Genomic DNA, 19,304 nt, shown 5'->3' with positions numbered 1-19,304 from the left:
AAATTATAATTTTTTGTTTTGTTTTCTTTATTAATTAACTTTTCTTTTGTTAACTATAGTTTACTCTAACTAATTCATAATTAATTGTTTTAATTCTCTAATAATTATATCTTCTTCATGACTAATCTCATCCATTTTCAATTCTCATTTCATCGAAAAATCATATCCGTCCCCACCTTCACTATTGATTTTGTTCTTCACCATCACTATATCACCTTCAATTCTTCTTCTTCTTTGTCACCCAACACCAAACACCATTATCAATATCGATTTTTTCTTCTTCACCACCTTCAATTATCTCTTTTTAATGTTTGTCACCCGCCACCCATCACCACCAAACCCATAAAGTTGCTATTATCATCAAACCCAAAAATTGATTAACAACCAAGAATTCTTTAACAAAGTCAAAAAAATGAAAACGATAGAAACAATCAATCAAAAAATTTCTAGATAAAATACAATTATTCACTAGCAAATCTATCGAAATTAACCTAATTGTGAATCAAAAAAATTGTGTTTTAAGATTGTGATAAAAAATAAAGAAGTGTGATGAAAATAAAGAATGAAGAAGAAGAGGACAGTGGGTGGGGTTTGAAGAAGAAGAGGTGTGGGGATGGAAAAGAGGATTCTAACTTCTTTTTTTACTTTAATTTCAAACTGACGCGCCTATTTTTTATTTTGTTTATTTTTTGAATAGTATAGGTGTGTAATAGGCCACTATAATAGTTTAAGCGTGTAACTGACTTTTCGGGACAAGTTCAAGGGGGAACTCTGGATCTTGTTCTCCCGGTGTGAAACCAGTTGGTTTCGTAATTTTAGAATTCTGTTGATTCCAAGTACTCCATCTCCATCATTGCATATAAGAATATAGAAAGTATTATGTCTTTCAATTATGATATGATTGATATGAAATAATGAGACGAAGTTGAAGTTTTGTTTGGACATGCAATATATAATTTTTGTATCGTATATTTTCTTATAAACATAAGAATCTCATAAATTGTAAAATTATTAAAATAGCCTCAATTGTTTATTCAATCTTATCAAATAAATAAAAGTTTAAAAAATCACATAATAAATTATTACAAAGTTATTTGATCTCCACTTAATTAATTGTTTCTTCTAACTTTAATTGATCAAATTTTAATTCAATAAAAGAATTGAACATAAATTGTAGTGTACTAGTCTTTAATATAATTCTCTCACATAGTTCGGACAATCTTCTCACGTTAAACTTGCATTTATCTATCATATGACCGAGAAGATGAATCAACATTGTTACTTTGAGCCATTTGTTGGTCAGTATCATTCGCAACTATATTTTCACGTTCATAGACCATAAATATTTCATCACCCCTTTGGTATTATTGCAATGTAACACTGTACAAGTTATGACAATTTTTACTTGTGTGTCAATATCATATGGTTCATGCATTATTTCACTTGTGAGCAATTGTACATTTTCAGTGCATTTATTTCGTGCTAAAATCAAACATATTGGAAGTAGTGATTATCAAACATACATCACCAATTTTGTCCTTTTTCATATTAAATTGTTTTAAAACATTTTCATATGTAACCGAAAGAGAAGGTTTTTTATTATGAAAAATAAAAAAAAAGTATTATTCCCTCCGTTTGTAATTATATTCACCAAATCAATTCTTACTTTATCATTTATATTCACCAAATTGAAAACAATAATAAATTTTATGTTGGTGAGAATAATAAATTTTAAAAAGTAATGATGTGATTATTAATTTTAGGGGAAAAGGTCTGAAATATATCCGAACTTTGACTGAAATTGTTGTAACAATACCAAACTTTGGAAAGGACCTTTTACCCCCTACACTATTTAATAGTGTATTTTAAAGGTATATATGTGTCCACATGGACATCACAAATATTGTATCATTATAAATAGTAATGTGTCCACGTAGGCACATATATACCTTTAAAATACACTATTAAATAATGCAGGGGTAAAAGGTCCTCCATAAAGTTTGGTGTCGTAACAACAATTTTGACCAAAGTTGGAGTATTTTTCTGAAACTTTTCCCTTAATTTTATTTACATATGAAATAAATGTTTAGTAGATATAATGTGGGGTTGTTTTAACAAAATATAAACTTGTGGGTCAATTTTTGTATTTAAAAAATCTCAAATCATGATATGAAATTTCCATATCATGATTTTTGAAAAATATGGTATTCCATCTCATGATATCGTGAAATCGCATGTCTAAACATTGATTCCATCTCACGATTTCATATTGTGATAGGGTATCGCATGGTCAAATATTTTAGACTATGTTTATTTGGTGCACAAGTAATATAATGTTTCTTTTAACTCTTAAATTACTTCTATTAGTTTTACGACATTTGAATTTTGATTTGGTAATTTTAGTTTTTAATTTAAAAATAATATTATATTATTATCATATTAATATTCAGGATAGGTTGGTATTTTTAGGTTTAATTTTGTGTCTTATGGTAGATAAATTAATAATATAGCTTGGTCGACTTTGACTTACATATAAATATTATATTATTATCATATTAATATTCAGGATAGGTTGGTATTTTTAGGTTTAATTTTGTGTCTTATGGTAGATAAATTAATAATATAGCTTGGTCGACTTTGACTTACATATAAATATTATATTATTATCATATTAATATTCAGGATAGGTTGGTATTTTTAGGTTTAATTTTGTGTCTTATGGTAGATAAATTAATAATATAGCTTGGTCGACTTTGACTTACATATATCTATAATAAAAAATTAAGATTTTAATTTTTTTAGAAAGCATCTCAATTATATTAAACTAGCACCTTATATATATATATAAAAAAAAAATTGAAAACATTATCTTTATGAATCCCTTACATAAAAAATGCATTTCAATTACAATAAAATAATCAATCGCGCTATTACTTATCCATTTAAATTCAAACGAACTAGAATAAAATCTACTTGTAAATTAATTAACATATTTATAGTTTCATTTAATTATAAACCAACTAGATCTAGAAAGTGTCACATCTGATCCACTCTGCTGCGTTGCGGTCACTCCGTTGCGTTGTGGTCTCGTGAACTGAACTTCGTTGTTTTCCCGCATGCGAAGCGATGGGGCGATGTGTCATGGGTAGTTTCGCTGTGGAGAGCGAAGAGAGACCAGAAGAATGATTCATTTGAATCGTCGAGCTTTTTCAACCCAAAAATTGTTACTACTTGTGTAGTGAAAATGACTATCACGGGGGGTAAGCACCAAAGTAATTTGTACTTGCCTTATATTTGAGTGATAGTTAGTTTTATACAAATCACACTCTCTTTCATATTATAACAACTAAGCGATTTCTCTCCTAAAATCACTCTACCAAATCAAACTTTGCATTTTAAAATATATCGTTTCTCTCTCTTAATCGTATTTTCTCAATCTTAGATAATTTCTTATAATTTTTTTTAAAAAATCGTTCTTATATTTTTATAGTTTTGTTCATTCATTTTCATCTACCATGTTTAATTTTTCAGTCAAATCAATAGTTATATATGCAAGAGAATTACTTGAAGTATACAATTACATATCAAAGAATTTGATGATCCATACTCAATTCATTTATGTGATTTAGAAAGTGAATGAAGGTTGGTAATTGTTCTTAAATGCCCATATAGACTCCCTTATGTGATCGACAGTACATCAATGAAAAAATAAATACTAAAAACAATCATATTTTAATAAAATATTCTTGATAGTTGATACCAACTTTATCAAGTCTAAATTCTAAAGAAGCCTTTACAGATATTGTCGACAACATATCAATGCCTTAAGCTTTAATACCACCCCATGATCGAAAGAGCGACTACATGTATACATACATATGGCACACGTGTCAATTCGATTGATCACTATCAATAAATCAAATTTGAATTTTTTAATAGAAAAATATAATAAAAATTTATCCTATTTAATAAAAAAATATATTATAATAATTAAAAACTAAATTATTTAAAAAATTGTAGTATGTTTATATATTACCTTATTTATCTCCTAATAATTAGAGCATGTTTGAGATTGCTGCTAAAACCTGCTTATTTTTTGAAGTATTTTTTTTAAAATAGCTTTTCAAAAAAGTACTTTTGAAAAAAAAAACAATTTGTGTTTGGCTAATTCATTTAAAAATTGTTTTTGATAAGCAAATTAAAAGTGCCTTTAGGTATCAAATTACAGAAAATGGCAAGTATCAATGTACTTTTAATATGAAGATTATTTATATAAAAAAAATATTTTAAATACCTATTATAAAAAAATTAAGCAAACTTTTATTTTTATTGAATTAAAATGTACATATTCAATTTTTCAATCAATATTATACATAGATAAATAAATAAAAATTAAATATTGATATAATATTGATATGATGATTTAAATATAATTAAATATATCAAATATAAAGATGATAATAAACGTAAAATAATAAAATAATATTATATAAAAATAAAATTTCTAAATGAAACTTTTACCAAAGATATGATATATGCAATTTAATTAATAAAGGATATATATGGAATTATGTAAATATAGAATGGATATTTTGATCTTGTAAAAAATAATTTTCTGCTTCTGTTTTTTTAAGAAACATAAATTTTTAGCTACTTTCCGACCGCAAGAAAACGGCTTCTGCTTCTATTTAGAAGTAATTTTATTGTTTTGCCAAACACCTTTTTTTTTTTAAAAAAATAATATATTTTTGACCCATTGTCAAACATGCTCTTAACATAAGAGCACCCATATTGTTGATATATTTACCTTTTCATTTCCGTTTTACTATTTTTGTTATTCCATTAGTAGTTATCTTAGTATTATTTTTGTTATTCTATTAATAGTTATCTTGGTATTGAATATATTGAAGTTTCTCAAATGATTGAACTTTCTCCATTAAAAAAATAAATATATTTATTTATAAAAAATAATTCAAATTTATTTAAGGAAAAAGGGTCAAGAATACATCTAATCTATGAGAATTGATTTAATAATACCCTCATATTGGTCAAAAAATACCCGCCACTTTTATTTTTGATTCAAAGATATCCCTCCTTCCACCTTTTGATTTAGATATAATCTCAACCCCAACTTTAATTTTTTTTTATTAATTTAAATTCTTAATATTTGCTTATCCCAAAATATTTAAATCTATAAAATAAATAGATAAATATTGTGTAAAACTAAAATCATAAAATCCTCAAAATTCTTCTTATTATTATTAAATAACACACTAAATTTTTTATTCTTTATTTTTACGCAATAAATTCTTATTTTATTTTACGTTTTATACACTATTATTTTATGTTTTAATTTATTGAATGATTTTTTAATTTATTTGAATTTATTTCTAAATTATATTCAATTTATCATGTTAAAATTTAATTATATTAATATTTGATATTTTTTAAATTCACTTTTTAATAAATAACATACAATAATAATTTTGGCCAAGTTGCAAGTTTATTTTATATTATATAATAATAACATATAAAGTAGAATAATACTTCATTTTATTTTACGTTTCATACACTCCCAAATTCTGGTGCCAAATCTTGTACACATGGAATGTCCTATTCTCCCAATGACGGTTTTAAAAATCATTCCATAAATTAAATATAAAATAATAGTGTATAAAATGTAAAATAAAATAAAGAGTTTATTGTGCAAAATGAAGAATAAGAATTTTACTATGTTTTTATGATTTTTATTGTTTACACAAATTTTTTACAATTTTTTTATAGATTTAAATTTTGGAATAAGTAAATATTAAGAATTTAAATTAATAAAAATGTATATTTTAAAATAGGGTTAAGGTGGAAAAAGGGATATCTCTGAGCACATGAGCCAAAAACAAAGGTGGAGGTTATTAAAGTTAACTTTCTAATATTTAAATTTTATATTATATTAATTATAAATTTATATTAACCTTCTTACTTCGTAAGATTCATATTAATTTTTTACTTCATAAGATTCATAATAATTTTTTCTCCATTCTCCCTAAAGTCCACCATAAAAATTACGTATATCCAAACCTTGATAAATAAATCGAACTTATAAAATTATATTAAATATGTTAATATTTTTTATTCAATTTTATAGAGTACATATTAATATAAAAAAATTAAAGCTTCAAAACTTTAATAATCCAAATTTTATTGAGACGGTTCTGGCTAGACGAGGGTCACAACTGTGATTTATTTATAGTAAAAAAAAAAGATTCCCTAACATGTGCGAGGGAAATGTTTGACACTTATCGCCGTTTGAATTGGCTTTAAAAAAAAAAGTAAGCTGGTCAAAAATAAAAAATCAAATTGAATGACTTTTAAGTCAAAAAATAAAAAGTAGAGAAAAATTTACTTTTGATTTCTGACTTATTTTAAGTCAATTTTTTATCTTGTCAAACACTTTGTAACTTATTTTAAGTTATTTTTTACTTATTTTAAATTATTTTTTATATTTAATAAAAAAATTCAAAAATAAAAAATTGACTTAAAAAGTAAGTTTGACCAACTAAGAGTTGATCCAATATTCTTGTCAATGGAGCTAGCTAGCTAAAAAAGCAAAGGCCTTCCTCCATTTATTCCAAAAGCACTCATTACAAAGAAAACAACTGAAATTACACACTAATCAACAAGCAACTATTACATGCTGCTGCTAAATATATGTCTCCAATTAGATATGGCCATGTGAAGTAGGAGGGTAACCTCCAAGAGGATACGTCGGAGCAACAGTAGCAGTAGTTGGAATGGTACTACCGACCACTGGATTTTGCTGGCCTTGATGAACACCAACCGCATGATGATGCCCTATAAGATGAGATTGCTTCGATTGCAGGGTCTCCGCTGCATGACGTGCTTTTGCTTGATGCAGCTCCATCTTTGCTTCTGCTTCTTTTGCTTTTCTCACCTCTTCTGCTATCCTTTTCTCTTCCCTTGTCCTTGCTACTGCTTTCTCTGCCTGTTATTAATTAATTAACAAGGAGAATATTTTACGCGGAATTTTGAGTTACGGTCTAGACGAGATAGATTTTAAACAAATTATTTGATCTATTAAACAAGTAAATAATATAGTAGGTGAGTTGTGACCTTTTCTTCGGCTTTGGCTTTGAGAATGTCAACGTGCTCTTTACCAGCAGCAGCTGCGTTGCTTACTTTCTCCTTTACTGAGTGCATTTTCTTCCTTGTGTTGATGATTGGAATTTAGTAATTTATTAACTCAATATAATATACATATATTGAAGATGTTCATTGCAGGGAAACTATAAATACGGTGCGTAAAGAAGCTAGCTAAGCTTCAGAAAGACGGTTGGACTCTACGAGTGCTGCCACATGTCCATCATGCAACCGCCAACCCTTGTTTGCTGCCACATTGCACTGCAAAGTCATTTTAATATATTTAATTATTTTCTAGGATTTATATGAAAATATCTAGTTACGTGTGCCCATGTTTATGTAAACTCATTAATATATTGTCTTCATTAATTAACATCATCAAGTGGTCGTGCCGGAGTGGTTATCGGGCATGACTAGAAATCATGTGGGCTTTGCCCGCGCAGGTTCGAATCCTGCCGACCACGTCTTTGTTTTTTCTTCATATTTTGATTACTTTTACTTTGATTACTCACGGCATTTTAAATATATCTTTTTCGTAAAAAGAGCATAAAATTAAGAAAATTTAACAAAAGGTTAGAAAATCATGGATTTTTTCCTGTGTAAAAAGAGATGTTTACATAACCAATAAACTATTAAAAAATTATATATTTTTCAAGTATGTATGATGATAAGCTAGTAAAATTACATTTTATTTTCTAGGAAATAGGAACTAACAGTTTTTTAAGGAGAGTGTCCAAATTAAAAGACATAACCAATAAACTACTTAGCTTGTAAATAGCTACATATTTTTGAAGTTATTTACGAAGATAAGTCAGTAAAATTATGTTTTACTTTGTAGGAATGAATCGTTTCTCAAGGAGAGTAACAAAGCTAATAGTACAATTTTTTTTAAAACGTCCCATCATTACTTTTTATTTAATATCTAGATGCTTGAAATTCTATTTTTATGTTTTACAATGTTTTCCTTCGCAAAACAACTTATCTAAATATTTTAAATTGGCAGAAATTTAGTTTGTGAAGACAATTTGTTTTTTTTTTTGGTGAATGAAAAACCAAGTACCGTATAGATATTGAAAGTAATATATTGTGGCGCTAAAAAAAATTGTGAGATTGTTTTTCTTAAATGTTAAAATTGGATAGACTTAAATTTAGTAAGAATATCTTATTCATTTATGATTTTTTTTAAGGGACCTAAAAAGAAAAGGGCAAATAATTTGTGATGAAAGGAGTAATATTTATAAAAACATATTCATCATATTTTATAGATAATAGAATTGAATTTCATTATTCATTGAACGCTATGAATGGCGTGAAATAACTCGAATTGGGGTGTCCCCTGCAATTTGAACCCATTGAAATTATTAGAGCACAACACACCAAATTAGTTTGGTTTACCAACAGAGGCACCGCCTGTACTTGCTTATTTTGACACGTACCTTCATAATTTAATTAGCTGTGTTATAGATTAGCTGGCGTATTAGTCCAAGTAGTTTTGGTTTCTTTTGACTTAATTCAACTATCCTACGTCTTCCAAATGGACCTCTCATTCTTCATAATCATTTGATCTCATATTACATTATGAAGGTTAATTATTAGTTTGGTGTTTCTTTTACCAACATCAATCGTTTGGTAGGATATTGTATAAGAACAGTGTTGAATATTATAGTGTATTAGTAATATTGGACTTGAGATTAGTAATGCAGAAATTAGTTATGTTGACATTATTTCTTATTAAATGTTTGGTCAAGTCTGTTAAAAATAACATGCATTTCATAATTTTAAAATAAATACTTATTTACAAAAATACCCGCTTCTAGAATTGTAAAGGCGTTTATGTCTTTAACCATGCCTATAGTAAAAATTCTTATATTGCTCATGCTATCTATTAATTATACATGGGGTAATATCAAAAAGGGTGTAATTAGTTATATATAGATTGACAAATTATATATCAAATAAGAGATTAATAATACCAAAACGTTAGATGTATTATTTCCTCTAATAGATACTGCCAAACTAACTCTAAGTAGGTAAACTTATCTTTCCACCAAATTCATTTTGCTTCTCTTTTTTTGACTTTATTAGGAAGCCTGTTAATCCACCTTCTATATAAAGTAACATATACCCTTCTTTCCATATATAAATAAAGGTGGGGTGGTACAAAGCCAAAATCCCTGCAGCATAGCCTTCATAAAACTAGCTAGCTAGTGGTTCATCTTTATGAAATGGAGGTCATGAGTGGAAAAAATAATTCTTGCTTCTTGAATAATGGTGATGTTGTGGAGAAAATGAAGAGGTTAGGAAGATTAACATGTAGAAAAATTTGGAAAGTAGGGAAAGAAGATAAAAGAAGGGTTATTCACTCACTAAAAGTTGGAATCTCCTTGTCATTGGTCTCCTTGTTATATTTAATGGAGCCATTGTTCAAAGGCATCGGAGAAAATGCTATTTGGGCTGTCATGACTGTGGTGGTTGTTCTTGAATTCACAACAGGTAATGTGCTTTAGATCTTATGCTAGCTAGATCTCTCTAGAAGTTTTTTAATTTATATTGTCAGTGTAAAATTTTTTTATACTATCAGGTCAGTCAAACATATTTACAAGTAAATCTTTAGACACGTAGCATGCTACAACATGAGGTAAAGATAATCTGATAGAAATTGAAATATATACTTTTTATTTTTATTTCATGTGATGATGGCTTGAATTGAATTTAAGAGGGAAATATGGACGGTGAAGATTCTTTAAATCGATTTTAACTTGTTTGAGATTGAAGTGCTCATATTTTAAGTTTCCATATTGTTGTTTAAGTATATGAATGGACAAGTGTTTTTTATTTATGTAATTTATTTTGTAATTTTTTGGATATATAGGGGCAACATTATATAAAGGGCTGAATAGAGGACTAGGGACACTATTAGCAGGATTATTGGCTTTCTTGATCGAACGTATTGCCAATGAATCTGGCCACATATTTCATGCTGCTTTCATTGGGACCGCAGTTTTTCTAGTTGGTAATAAGCTTTCACTTATTCAATTATCATTTATTTTTTTTATGATTAATTTTCAATTGAATAAAAGTGGATACATTATTTTTATTTCTATTCTTCAGGAGCCATGACTACATACATGAGATTTTTCTCTCACATAAAGAAAAATTACGACTATGGTGTGGTGATATTCCTCTTGACGTTCAACTTGATCACAGTGTCAAGCTATCGTGTTGATAGCGTGTTGAAGATCGCTCATGAGCGATTTTACACCATAGCCATTGGATGTAGTATCTGTCTCCTCATGAGCCTATTTATATTTCCAATTTGGTCAGGAGAAGACCTCCATTTATCGACTGTTGCTAAGTTCGATGGCTTAGCAAAATCAATAGAAGGTAGGGAAAATTTATTAGATGGAACAAACACAATAAATTTTCTATAATTATCAACTTAAATATTCATGTAACATAGAAGATTGATGAGATTTTTCAACTAATTAAACCTTGCAGTTTGCATTAACGAGTATTTTAGCGACGGTAATATTAATCAGCAAGAGGAAAAAGTGAAAAAATATTCAATGGAAATGGAGGATCCCATTTACAAAGGTTACAAGGATGTTTTAGATTCCAAATCATCTGATGAAACTTTGGTAAGCTATATATCCAGAATTAATTAATTATTATTATCTCAAGTCTTGTACTATTTAATGTAGTTATTAGAATTAATCAAATTAGAATTGGATTAGGCACTATATGCAAGTTGGGAGCCAAGATATTTAAGAAGTTGTTCCTGGCAGCAATATGTTAAATTGGGGACTGTTCTTCGCCATTTTGGATACACAATAGTAGCTCTACATGGATGCCTGCAAACTGAAATTAAGGCTCTAGAAGTTTTTTAATTTATATTGTCAGTGTAAAATTTTTTTATACTATCAGGTCAGTCAAACATATTTACAAGTAAATCTTTAGACACGTAGCATGCTACAACATGAGGTAAAGATAATCTGATAGAAATTGAAATATATACTTTTTATTTTTATTTCATGTGATGATGGCTTGAATTGAATTTAAGAGGGAAATATGGACGGTGAAGATTCTTTAAATCGATTTTAACTTGTTTGAGATTGAAGTGCTCATATTTTAAGTTTCCATATTGTTGTTTAAGTATATGAATGGACAAGTGTTTTTTATTTATGTAATTTATTTTGTAATTTTTTGGATATATAGGGGCAACATTATATAAAGGGCTGAATAGAGGACTAGGGACACTATTAGCAGGATTATTGGCTTTCTTGATCGAACGTATTGCCAATGAATCTGGCCACATATTTCATGCTGCTTTCATTGGGACCGCAGTTTTTCTAGTTGGTAATAAGCTTTCACTTATTCAATTATCATTTATTTTTTTTATGATTAATTTTCAATTGAATAAAAGTGGATACATTATTTTTATTTCTATTCTTCAGGAGCCATGACTACATACATGAGATTTTTCTCTCACATAAAGAAAAATTACGACTATGGTGTGGTGATATTCCTCTTGACGTTCAACTTGATCACAGTGTCAAGCTATCGTGTTGATAGCGTGTTGAAGATCGCTCATGAGCGATTTTACACCATAGCCATTGGATGTAGTATCTGTCTCCTCATGAGCCTATTTATATTTCCAATTTGGTCAGGAGAAGACCTCCATTTATCGACTGTTGCTAAGTTCGATGGCTTAGCAAAATCAATAGAAGGTAGGGAAAATTTATTAGATGGAACAAACACAATAAATTTTCTATAATTATCAACTTAAATATTCATGTAACATAGAAGATTGATGAGATTTTTCAACTAATTAAACCTTGCAGTTTGCATTAACGAGTATTTTAGCGACGGTAATATTAATCAGCAAGAGGAAAAAGTGAAAAAATATTCAATGGAAATGGAGGATCCCATTTACAAAGGTTACAAGGATGTTTTAGATTCCAAATCATCTGATGAAACTTTGGTAAGCTATATATCCAGAATTAATTAATTATTATTATCTCAAGTCTTGTACTATTTAATGTAGTTATTAGAATTAATCAAATTAGAATTGGATTAGGCACTATATGCAAGTTGGGAGCCAAGATATTTAAGAAGTTGTTCCTGGCAGCAATATGTTAAATTGGGGACTGTTCTTCGCCATTTTGGATACACAATAGTAGCTCTACATGGATGCCTGCAAACTGAAATTAAGGTAATTAATTATTATTATTCTGTGGGGTTGGGGGTTGGGGGTTGGGGGTGCGCCATCTCTTTAGGCTTCTAGTGCTAGAAAATCGTATGTACCCAATGATCTTGAAAATGTGTAGTCTTGTTTGACCCCTACTTACCTTATGGAAAAACGTTCAAGGTCAAAAGTCAAAACTTGTTCAACTTGGTGTTTTGCACATAAGACGCAAGCAGGGTTAAAAATTCAAGACCAGTCACTTCCAAAACTATTCTCGTAAATCAGGTAGACCTATTAATTTAAAAAATTATATATCCTTTTAGCTCTAGAGAATACCTCAACAAAAAAGTTGCCACATTTAGAAATCTGTTTAAATTTTGTCTTCTTTAAGTCAACAAGTACAACATGTTACATGTGATGCCTAATCTTTGTGCTCACTAAGTCAACAAGAGCAATTCAATGTGTGATGCTACTAGCTTCTAAAGAAGGCTAAACATACAAACAGTTAGAATCTAGAAATCTAAAGAGTGCTTGATGCAATAAATTGTTTTCTACATTTAGAAATACACCAGAAAAATCTTTCTAGCCAAGTGTTGCACACCAGACCTTTAGATTAAATTATATATACACTATAACGTGTTAGATCTCTAGATTAAATTAAATGTGATTTTTTTGTTACTTTCTTAATTAAATGTTTTTCTTGATTATTATTTTTGTAGACTCCTCAATCAGTCCGAGTACTGTTCAAAGATCCATGCAATCGACTTGCCAGAGAAGTGACAAAGACACTAAAGGAACTAGGCGATAGCATAAGAAATCGTCGTAAATACAGCCCAGAAATCCCATCTAATCATGTCCATGAAGCCTTACAAGACCTCATCGACGCATTAAAATCCCAACCCAGACTCTTTCTTAGCACTAATAGTAATACAAACATACTATTAGCCTTAGCAACATTAGCCACTAGGCAAAAATCTGGTAAAGATTTTTTAGTCTCTTTACCGAGTGTAAATAATGACGATCCTGCTCGTTTTGGACTTAGCCATGACTTAATGTTGAAAGAGGGTGATAAAAAGATTTTGAGGCCCACATTAAGCAAGAATGGCATTACTAGCTTGGAATTTTTGGAGGCTCTACCATTTGCAGCCTTTGCATCTTTGTTAGTTGAGATAGTTGCAAGACTTGATCTTGTTATTGAACAAGTTGTAGAATTGGGAAGGGTAGCTCAATTCAAGGAATATAGTCATGATGATGTGGTTATTAATGTAAGTTGTGATAATAATCCTAGAGTGGAAAGTGAGTTCCCCTCCTCCCATACAGCAGCAGATTGAGTACTCTAGACTTTAGTGGCTACGTTTTTTCAGTAGTCAAATGATATATATACAATAGTTAGTGATGAGGATATTTTATACGTATTTAATTATTTTCATTATAAATGATATTCTACTTACAATTTTATATACCTTGTTCAAAATTAAATTTTGTACATGACTACATGTGATGAGTTGTTAATCTTATGCTCAAGTAGGTGATACGATATTCCCTACCTAATTTGAATAGCAACAAAGAGATCGAAAAAAAAAAAAACATTAGAGAAGAGAATCATAATTTCCTAAAAAAAATAAAGATAAGCAGAAGGGCCCAACCGGGTTCGAACCGGTGACCTCTTGATCTGCAGTCAAATGCTCTACCACTGAGCTATGGACCCCTTGATGTTGTTTATCCATTTAACTGCTAAAAATTATAAACTTAAGTTGAAAGATATTTGGACTGAAACTGGAAATAAGTAGCACTCCACCGTTTCAAAAAGAATGACTTAGTTTGACTTCATACGGAATTTGAATAATAAGACTTTTTAATCTTGTGATTTTAAATTAAAGTTATGTCAAATGTATCAAAATGTCCTTTAATCTTTTGCCTTAAACATGTCACGCTATATTAAAGTGTTGTCAGAAAAAAAAAAAAGAGTCATTCTTTTTTAAGCCGACTAAGAAGGAAAATGTATGTTATTTAAAAATAAGATCATGATGTAAAACTAACATAAAAGTACTAGAAAAATAAAAAGATTTCATTTTAAAAAAAAATGACAATGTTTTTATTATCTGATATAATGAATTAATTTATAAGTTAGAAGGTAGAGGCACACAAGTTTCAAATTTCATATACAATGGCTCCACATATAGTGAGGATAAGATTATGTATGAAGAGAAATAAAGGTAAAGGAAGGAGAGTGGTCACTCTGCTTCAGCCATGAGTTGCTCCATAGCAATACTAAATTCTATATCCACTCCTTATTTTAATAAATGTTCTACAAGAAGCTTATTTAAATGGAATTTTGGGAAAAATAACAAGACTGATGATAATCCACAATTTACATATCATGATCTTGATCTCCCTTTTCCTCCTTCCCTCCTCACCAAAACATTCTTGAAAGGTACTTCTTTTCCTTCTCTTTTACATGATAAAGAAATGGAAAAAAACAACACAATTAGAGGCGGATCCAGAATTTAGACGTTGTGGATTCTTGAAATATATATCTAATCAAAGGTGGAACCAATGTTTTGAGTTTATTATGAGTTATGAATTCTAAAAAAAAGTACCTTATTGGGTTCCGGATAAGTTATTTATACATATTAAGTGAATTTCTTAATGCAAATACAAGATTTCTACTAAAGCTATTGAGTTATGTCGTACTTGTAACTTTCTCTCTAGCTCTGTCCTTGTATCTAATACTATCTATACTTAATTTTGGCGTGCTCGTATATTTATATTAATAGTGGTGGATGTAGCCTGAATGCTGCTGGTTCATCCAAGTTCAGTATTGTTGGCATGGAAAATAGATATTTCAGTATTAAGAATTGTAATGGTTGAGTCCATCAAGTTAATATATATAGTGTTTGACATCAAAACATTGAGTTCTGTTGAATTCGCGAACCTATTGTTAGATCTTCCACTGACAAGAGCTTATGTATGTTCTTTAATTTTTATTTTGGGTGATGATCGATACGCAGGAAGGGAACTGAAATGCTGCTATAAGGCATCAGTGGATGGATTTAGTGCAACTGAATTCCATAACAGATCTGATTTCAAAGGACCATGTGTGATCATTGGCTACACAACAAAGGCCTTTAAGTTTGGAGCATTTAATCCAGAAGGCTACAGAAGCACAGATGATTATTACGACACTTTTGATGCATTTCTCTTTTATTGGGATGAAGATGTTGAAAAACCAATAATGTTGCCTAAAGTAGGGGGAAGTGGTGCTGCTCTATTTGATTATGCTAGAGGAGGTCCACAGTTTGGTGCTGATGGATTGCTCATTGGTCCTCCATTGGCTCCTGTCATGGGTGGATTTGCTGGACCTGATACGAATTCTGGGGTTGGTGATTTAAGGCAAGCTAAGTCAAGATTGGGACTTTCTTATGCTAAAAGGCCTGATGGTAAAGAATCATTGTTTGGAGATGAGTCTAAGGCTGTTATTGATGAAGTTCTTGTGTTTTGTAGTCCTCAAATTGCTAGCTTATATTGATTCTTCTTGTTTTCCATGAAGTTTTCGGTCTTTTTGGCAAAAATGGATGTCAAAACTAATTAAAAGTCTTAGTGATGGAAGTGACTAGAAAAATATGAATTAATATACTAGGTTATAAAATGAAGAGAATCCTTGGAGCAATGGTAAAGTTGTCCTTGTGTGACCTATAGGTCACAGATTTGAGCGGTGGAATCAGCCACTGACCCTTTGAGTGTAGCCCTTCCCTGATCCCTGCATGAACGCGGAATGCTTTGTGCACCATGCTACCTTTATATACCAGGTCATAAGATGTAGCAATGTAAATTTCACATTTTTTGTACAGAGATGGCTGCAATAGATTCTCTGTTCTGTGTTTCTCCCAAATTTAATTTCTCAAGTTATTCAACTCAAGAATGAATTGAGTGACTCTATACAGATAGAAATGGTCTATATTCACCCCTGCTGTGAACTAGCAGCTAAGTCAGTAGCTAATTTGGAGATATGTGTTCTTTTGGTTTGCTATGTTCCCAGTTTGTTACTGATGGAGATGTTTACTATTTACTGTAAATAATTATATTGCCATCATTCTTCAATGGGACCAACTAGTGGAGCATTATTTTAAAGCACAGGCTAAAAAGAGTACATTAAAGAAAACATAGATGAGTCCAAAAAGGAGATCTAGATTTATTGAGAGACTATTTGCTTAATGATAAAGGGGCGACACGCTTCGTTGATTCCTCTCTAGCTATCTACCTATGGTATTATGTCTGAACTAATAGGGGGCGGGAAAGACGAATGGTTAATCAGTTAGTGTACCTATCTTTCTTTCTCTTTTTGAGTTAATGGCTTCTGATCTTTTGATTACACTTTTCTAAAGCTTTGTTAATGTTAGGAGGAATAGTTTGGAGGACATCTTTTGAAGTTGAGTTCAAGGAGGTATAAAGTAGCAATTGATTGATTCTCACTTTTATGTGGCTTGCTTTTGTATTTCTTCTTGATTGGTTTATCAACTTCATCAGTTAAGTTACCTTGATTCCTTCCAGCATCAGATGTTTCCGAGGCAAGAAATAATTACTGTTTAGTCTTGAGAATATCATGATATATATAAATTACTGTCATGGGCACATACTGAATATGACTGAAAACTTTTACCAGCTTCCACTCTATTAGTCAAAGAACAGTGTGATTAATCGGGCCAGTGGGTTTCGGATAAGGGGTGCCTTATGAAAAATGGGTTTCATCAACACCCCTGAAGGTGTTACTGACACATCTGGTGTGGAAATAGACCTTCAATTTCCCAATATGTGGGCAACTTCTCATTACCTCTTCGTTTGCATTTGCCGTCTTGCTAGATTTTATTTTGTTGTGCCTAAGAAAATGATACAAAGTTCAACAAACGTTTTACTAACTTGCTTTCTTGTATCCTTTGCTTGTGAGTTACTTTTGTGTTCCCTAAAGCAATATCATCTATGTCATTTGCTATAGATTCTTGATCATGATTACTTGGAAGTTGGTACTATCACAATCATATCAAGATATAGTCTTTATAATGCAAATAAGTTGAGTGTAACTTTTAGGAGATCACTTGAGTCTAAATTCTGCCTGTAATAAGTCAGCTGATGAATGTTGACAAAATAATTTAGCCAAGAATGGAAGCAGTTTGCCTGATACAAGGAGCTTCTCACTAGTAGTTCCTCAGTTGAAGTCAAAACAAAGTCCAAATTAGTGACTATACATATTTTTTGTCTAAATTTGCATCTCATCCATATACCTATGAGTACAAGTGATGCTATCAAGGCCATTATCAAACTACAATTTAGCAAGTTGGACATATGAATCTCAAGGTGCATTTGGTTAGCAAGTTATCCAGTTATAAGCAGGCAACTCACCCTTTTAGAGCTTCAAACAATGTTTTTTCCCTTAAATCTTGGTCACATATGCTTAAACAGTTCAATAGCTTTGAATAATGCAACCAATAGTTGCTTAAGGGATGAATCAACAGATGCTAGAAAGGAAGTTCTGCTAATGAACATCAGTACTTCCGTAACATGTTTATATAAATATATAAGAGTTGATGGTCAATAACACACCTAAATTTTGTTTCTTGATAACAAATTCATATATGGAATTGATCAGAATGAGAACATTGATACATATCAGGAAGGTAATGGAGGCTTAATTCTATCTAAGAGATTCAGCTACTAGCTTTACCATTTCCCTGTGAGATCATTGAAAAACAATCATCACTTGGTATCTCATACTTCAATGACAAAACACCAGCTAGATTTAAACTTATGAAACTAAACTCGAAGATGATGTAATAAGATCGAATGACTCTAAGACAGACATTAAAAAGCTGTGGTCTCAGAGAACAACTTTAGATTATTTCAGTAGCACATTTAGTTGCATTTACCTATTTTTAGTAGATTTTTACATCAGACTACTTATATTATCTTCATGTGACCATACACCATTAAAATTTCCCAAAATCCTGTTCCCGAATGTTCATCAGAAGAGATTTGGATTGCCCAATAAGTCGTTCTGGTTATAACCTTTATATGAAATATCCTCATTGCCATAGAACTCCATGTAGCTTCCATGGACTGAGAAGGGAGATACATTGCCATAGCCACTGAGATCACCAGAAAGTTCAACTTCCCCTCTAAAATTCAGGAAAGATGAACTTGATGTGAAGTCATATTGATCACTTGGCTGCCATGAAGTTGAGTTTGAGAACACATGGGGATAGTTTCCAGATATACTTCTTCCTTGAGGACATTCCTATATCCAGCCACCAAAATATTAGTATGAAGTTCACAGAAAAAACATGAACCAATGCATAGAAAAAGGAACAACATCAATACCTTTGAAGGATCAAGAACCATATTCTGAGACATCCAGAGGTTTGTAGAGTCATAGTCCTCTACTTGTGTTGTCTTATAGGGAGAATTAATAGGAGTTGAATAGTTGCTGTTACCGGACACGTATGTAGCTGGAGTTGGCATGTCATCAGAAAGGACAAGGGGTTCATTTAAGGCTACAGTTGAGGTAAAACCTTCGATACTTGAACTGAATTCAGCCTGTTTAAAGACTCTACCTCCATGAACATCACTCGTCTTCAATGAAATGTTGTCCTTTCTCTTGATGACACGACAAAGAGCAAAAGGCCCCTGAAGAAATTTAAATAGTACTTATATTATGGTCATGATTTTTTTTTGGCTTGTAAAACTTCATGTTGAGATTTGTCAACTACCTGGAAACTAGGAGTGCCTTGTGAAACATCATCACAGAGACGATATTCATGCATTACCCAATCAGTTCTATCCCCAAGAGGAGCTCTTCCGCGGTAAAAAACTAGTGTCTTCCTGTATCCTACAACTGCAGGCTTACATACAACTTTCTTGTCTTTCCCCGTGGCTTTCCAGTATCCAGAATTAGTGGCTCGATTTGTTCGCG

General features: G+C 30.5%; 6 protein-coding genes and 2 non-coding genes across 8 annotated transcripts in view; 5 read left to right on the top strand and 3 right to left on the bottom strand.

Annotated features, from left to right (window-relative positions):
• Positions 1 to 6,615: 6,615 nt before the first annotated feature.
• On the bottom strand, positions 6,616 to 7,243 carry LOC102606032 (uncharacterized). The gene is made up of 2 exons (XM_006361116.2): positions 7,129 to 7,243; positions 6,616 to 7,000 (listed from the first exon to the last, which is right to left on the bottom strand). Exons 1-2 carry the CDS (start codon positions 7,213 to 7,215, stop codon positions 6,716 to 6,718), a joined length of 372 nt encoding a protein of 123 aa, XP_006361178.1. The 5' UTR covers positions 7,216 to 7,243; the 3' UTR covers positions 6,616 to 6,715.
• Positions 7,244 to 7,537: 294 nt separating this feature from the next.
• TRNAS-AGA (transfer RNA serine (anticodon AGA)) lies at positions 7,538 to 7,619 on the top strand. The gene has a single exon. It is a non-coding gene; the product is annotated as a tRNA-Ser (tRNA).
• A 1,700-nt stretch (positions 7,620 to 9,319) lies between these two features.
• Positions 9,320 to 10,275, top strand: LOC107063357 (aluminum-activated malate transporter 12-like). Its single transcript, XM_015315144.1, has 3 exons — positions 9,320 to 9,648; positions 10,028 to 10,164; positions 10,267 to 10,275. The coding sequence occupies exons 1-3, from the start codon at positions 9,381 to 9,383 to the stop codon at positions 10,273 to 10,275; spliced, it is 414 nt and encodes a 137-aa protein (XP_015170630.1). The 5' UTR covers positions 9,320 to 9,380.
• Positions 10,272 to 11,042, top strand: LOC102584891 (aluminum-activated malate transporter 14-like). The gene is made up of 3 exons (XM_015315143.1): positions 10,272 to 10,539; positions 10,654 to 10,793; positions 10,890 to 11,042. The coding sequence occupies exons 1-3, from the start codon at positions 10,272 to 10,274 to the stop codon at positions 11,040 to 11,042; spliced, it is 561 nt and encodes a 186-aa protein (XP_015170629.1).
• Positions 11,043 to 11,223: 181 nt separating this feature from the next.
• LOC102584567 (aluminum-activated malate transporter 12-like) lies at positions 11,224 to 13,729 on the top strand. Its single transcript, XM_006361136.2, has 6 exons — positions 11,224 to 11,230; positions 11,371 to 11,511; positions 11,610 to 11,882; positions 11,997 to 12,136; positions 12,233 to 12,367; positions 13,060 to 13,729. Exons 1-6 carry the CDS (start codon positions 11,224 to 11,226, stop codon positions 13,669 to 13,671), a joined length of 1,308 nt encoding a protein of 435 aa, XP_006361198.1. The 3' UTR covers positions 13,672 to 13,729.
• A 247-nt stretch (positions 13,730 to 13,976) lies between these two features.
• Positions 13,977 to 14,048, bottom strand: TRNAC-GCA (transfer RNA cysteine (anticodon GCA)). Its single transcript has one exon. It is a non-coding gene; the product is annotated as a tRNA-Cys (tRNA).
• Positions 14,049 to 14,514: 466 nt separating this feature from the next.
• LOC102605699 (uncharacterized) lies at positions 14,515 to 16,939 on the top strand. Its single transcript, XM_006361115.2, has 2 exons — positions 14,515 to 14,774; positions 15,352 to 16,939. The coding sequence occupies exons 1-2, from the start codon at positions 14,591 to 14,593 to the stop codon at positions 15,867 to 15,869; spliced, it is 702 nt and encodes a 233-aa protein (XP_006361177.1). The 5' UTR covers positions 14,515 to 14,590; the 3' UTR covers positions 15,870 to 16,939.
• A 953-nt stretch (positions 16,940 to 17,892) lies between these two features.
• Positions 17,893 to 19,304, bottom strand: part of LOC102605357 (NAC domain-containing protein 86-like) — a 3,320-nt gene continuing 1,908 nt past the window's right edge. The window contains exons 3-5 of the mRNA XM_006361114.2: positions 19,102 to 19,304; positions 18,713 to 19,018; positions 17,893 to 18,629 (exon numbers count right to left, since the gene is read on the bottom strand). Coding sequence (XP_006361176.1) covers positions 18,357 to 18,629; positions 18,713 to 19,018; positions 19,102 to 19,304 — 782 coding nt within the window. The 3' untranslated portion in view covers positions 17,893 to 18,356. The remainder of the gene's footprint in view (positions 18,630 to 18,712; positions 19,019 to 19,101) is intronic.

This window comes from Solanum tuberosum, unplaced genomic scaffold (assembly GCF_000226075.1).
Source record: "Solanum tuberosum cultivar DM 1-3 516 R44 unplaced genomic scaffold, SolTub_3.0 scf00346, whole genome shotgun sequence".
Taxonomy (NCBI): Eukaryota; Viridiplantae; Streptophyta; class Magnoliopsida; order Solanales; family Solanaceae; genus Solanum; species Solanum tuberosum.
This window is presented reverse-complemented; position numbering and strand designations above follow the sequence as displayed.

What these genes read in the sequence shown, in the direction of transcription:
- LOC102584891 (XM_015315143.1), top strand. Translation starts at nt 10,272, where the DNA reads ATGACTACATACATGAGATTTTTCTCTCACATAAAGAAAAATTACGAC. An exon ending in CTTAGCAAAATCAATAGAAG is followed by an intron (nt 10,540 to 10,653) that starts GTAGGGAAAATT and finishes TAAACCTTGCAG; the next exon opens with TTTGCATTAACGAGTATTTT. An exon ending in AATCATCTGATGAAACTTTG is followed by an intron (nt 10,794 to 10,889) that starts GTAAGCTATATA and finishes GAATTGGATTAG; the next exon opens with GCACTATATGCAAGTTGGGA.
- LOC107063357 (XM_015315144.1), top strand. Translation starts at nt 9,381, where the DNA reads ATGGAGGTCATGAGTGGAAAAAATAATTCTTGCTTCTTGAATAATGGT. An exon ending in TGTTCTTGAATTCACAACAG is followed by an intron (nt 9,649 to 10,027) that starts GTAATGTGCTTT and finishes TTGGATATATAG; the next exon opens with GGGCAACATTATATAAAGGG.
- LOC102606032 (XM_006361116.2), bottom strand. Translation starts at nt 7,215, where the DNA reads ATGCACTCAGTAAAGGAGAAAGTAAGCAACGCAGCTGCTGCTGGTAAA. An exon ending in AAGCCAAAGCCGAAGAAAAG is followed by an intron (nt 7,001 to 7,128) that starts GTCACAACTCAC and finishes AATTAATAACAG; the next exon opens with GCAGAGAAAGCAGTAGCAAG.
- LOC102584567 (XM_006361136.2), top strand. An exon ending in GACCGCAGTTTTTCTAGTTG is followed by an intron (nt 11,512 to 11,609) that starts GTAATAAGCTTT and finishes TCTATTCTTCAG; the next exon opens with GAGCCATGACTACATACATG. An exon ending in AATCATCTGATGAAACTTTG is followed by an intron (nt 12,137 to 12,232) that starts GTAAGCTATATA and finishes GAATTGGATTAG; the next exon opens with GCACTATATGCAAGTTGGGA.
- LOC102605699 (XM_006361115.2), top strand. Translation starts at nt 14,591, where the DNA reads ATGAGTTGCTCCATAGCAATACTAAATTCTATATCCACTCCTTATTTT. An exon ending in CACCAAAACATTCTTGAAAG is followed by an intron (nt 14,775 to 15,351) that starts GTACTTCTTTTC and finishes ATCGATACGCAG; the next exon opens with GAAGGGAACTGAAATGCTGC.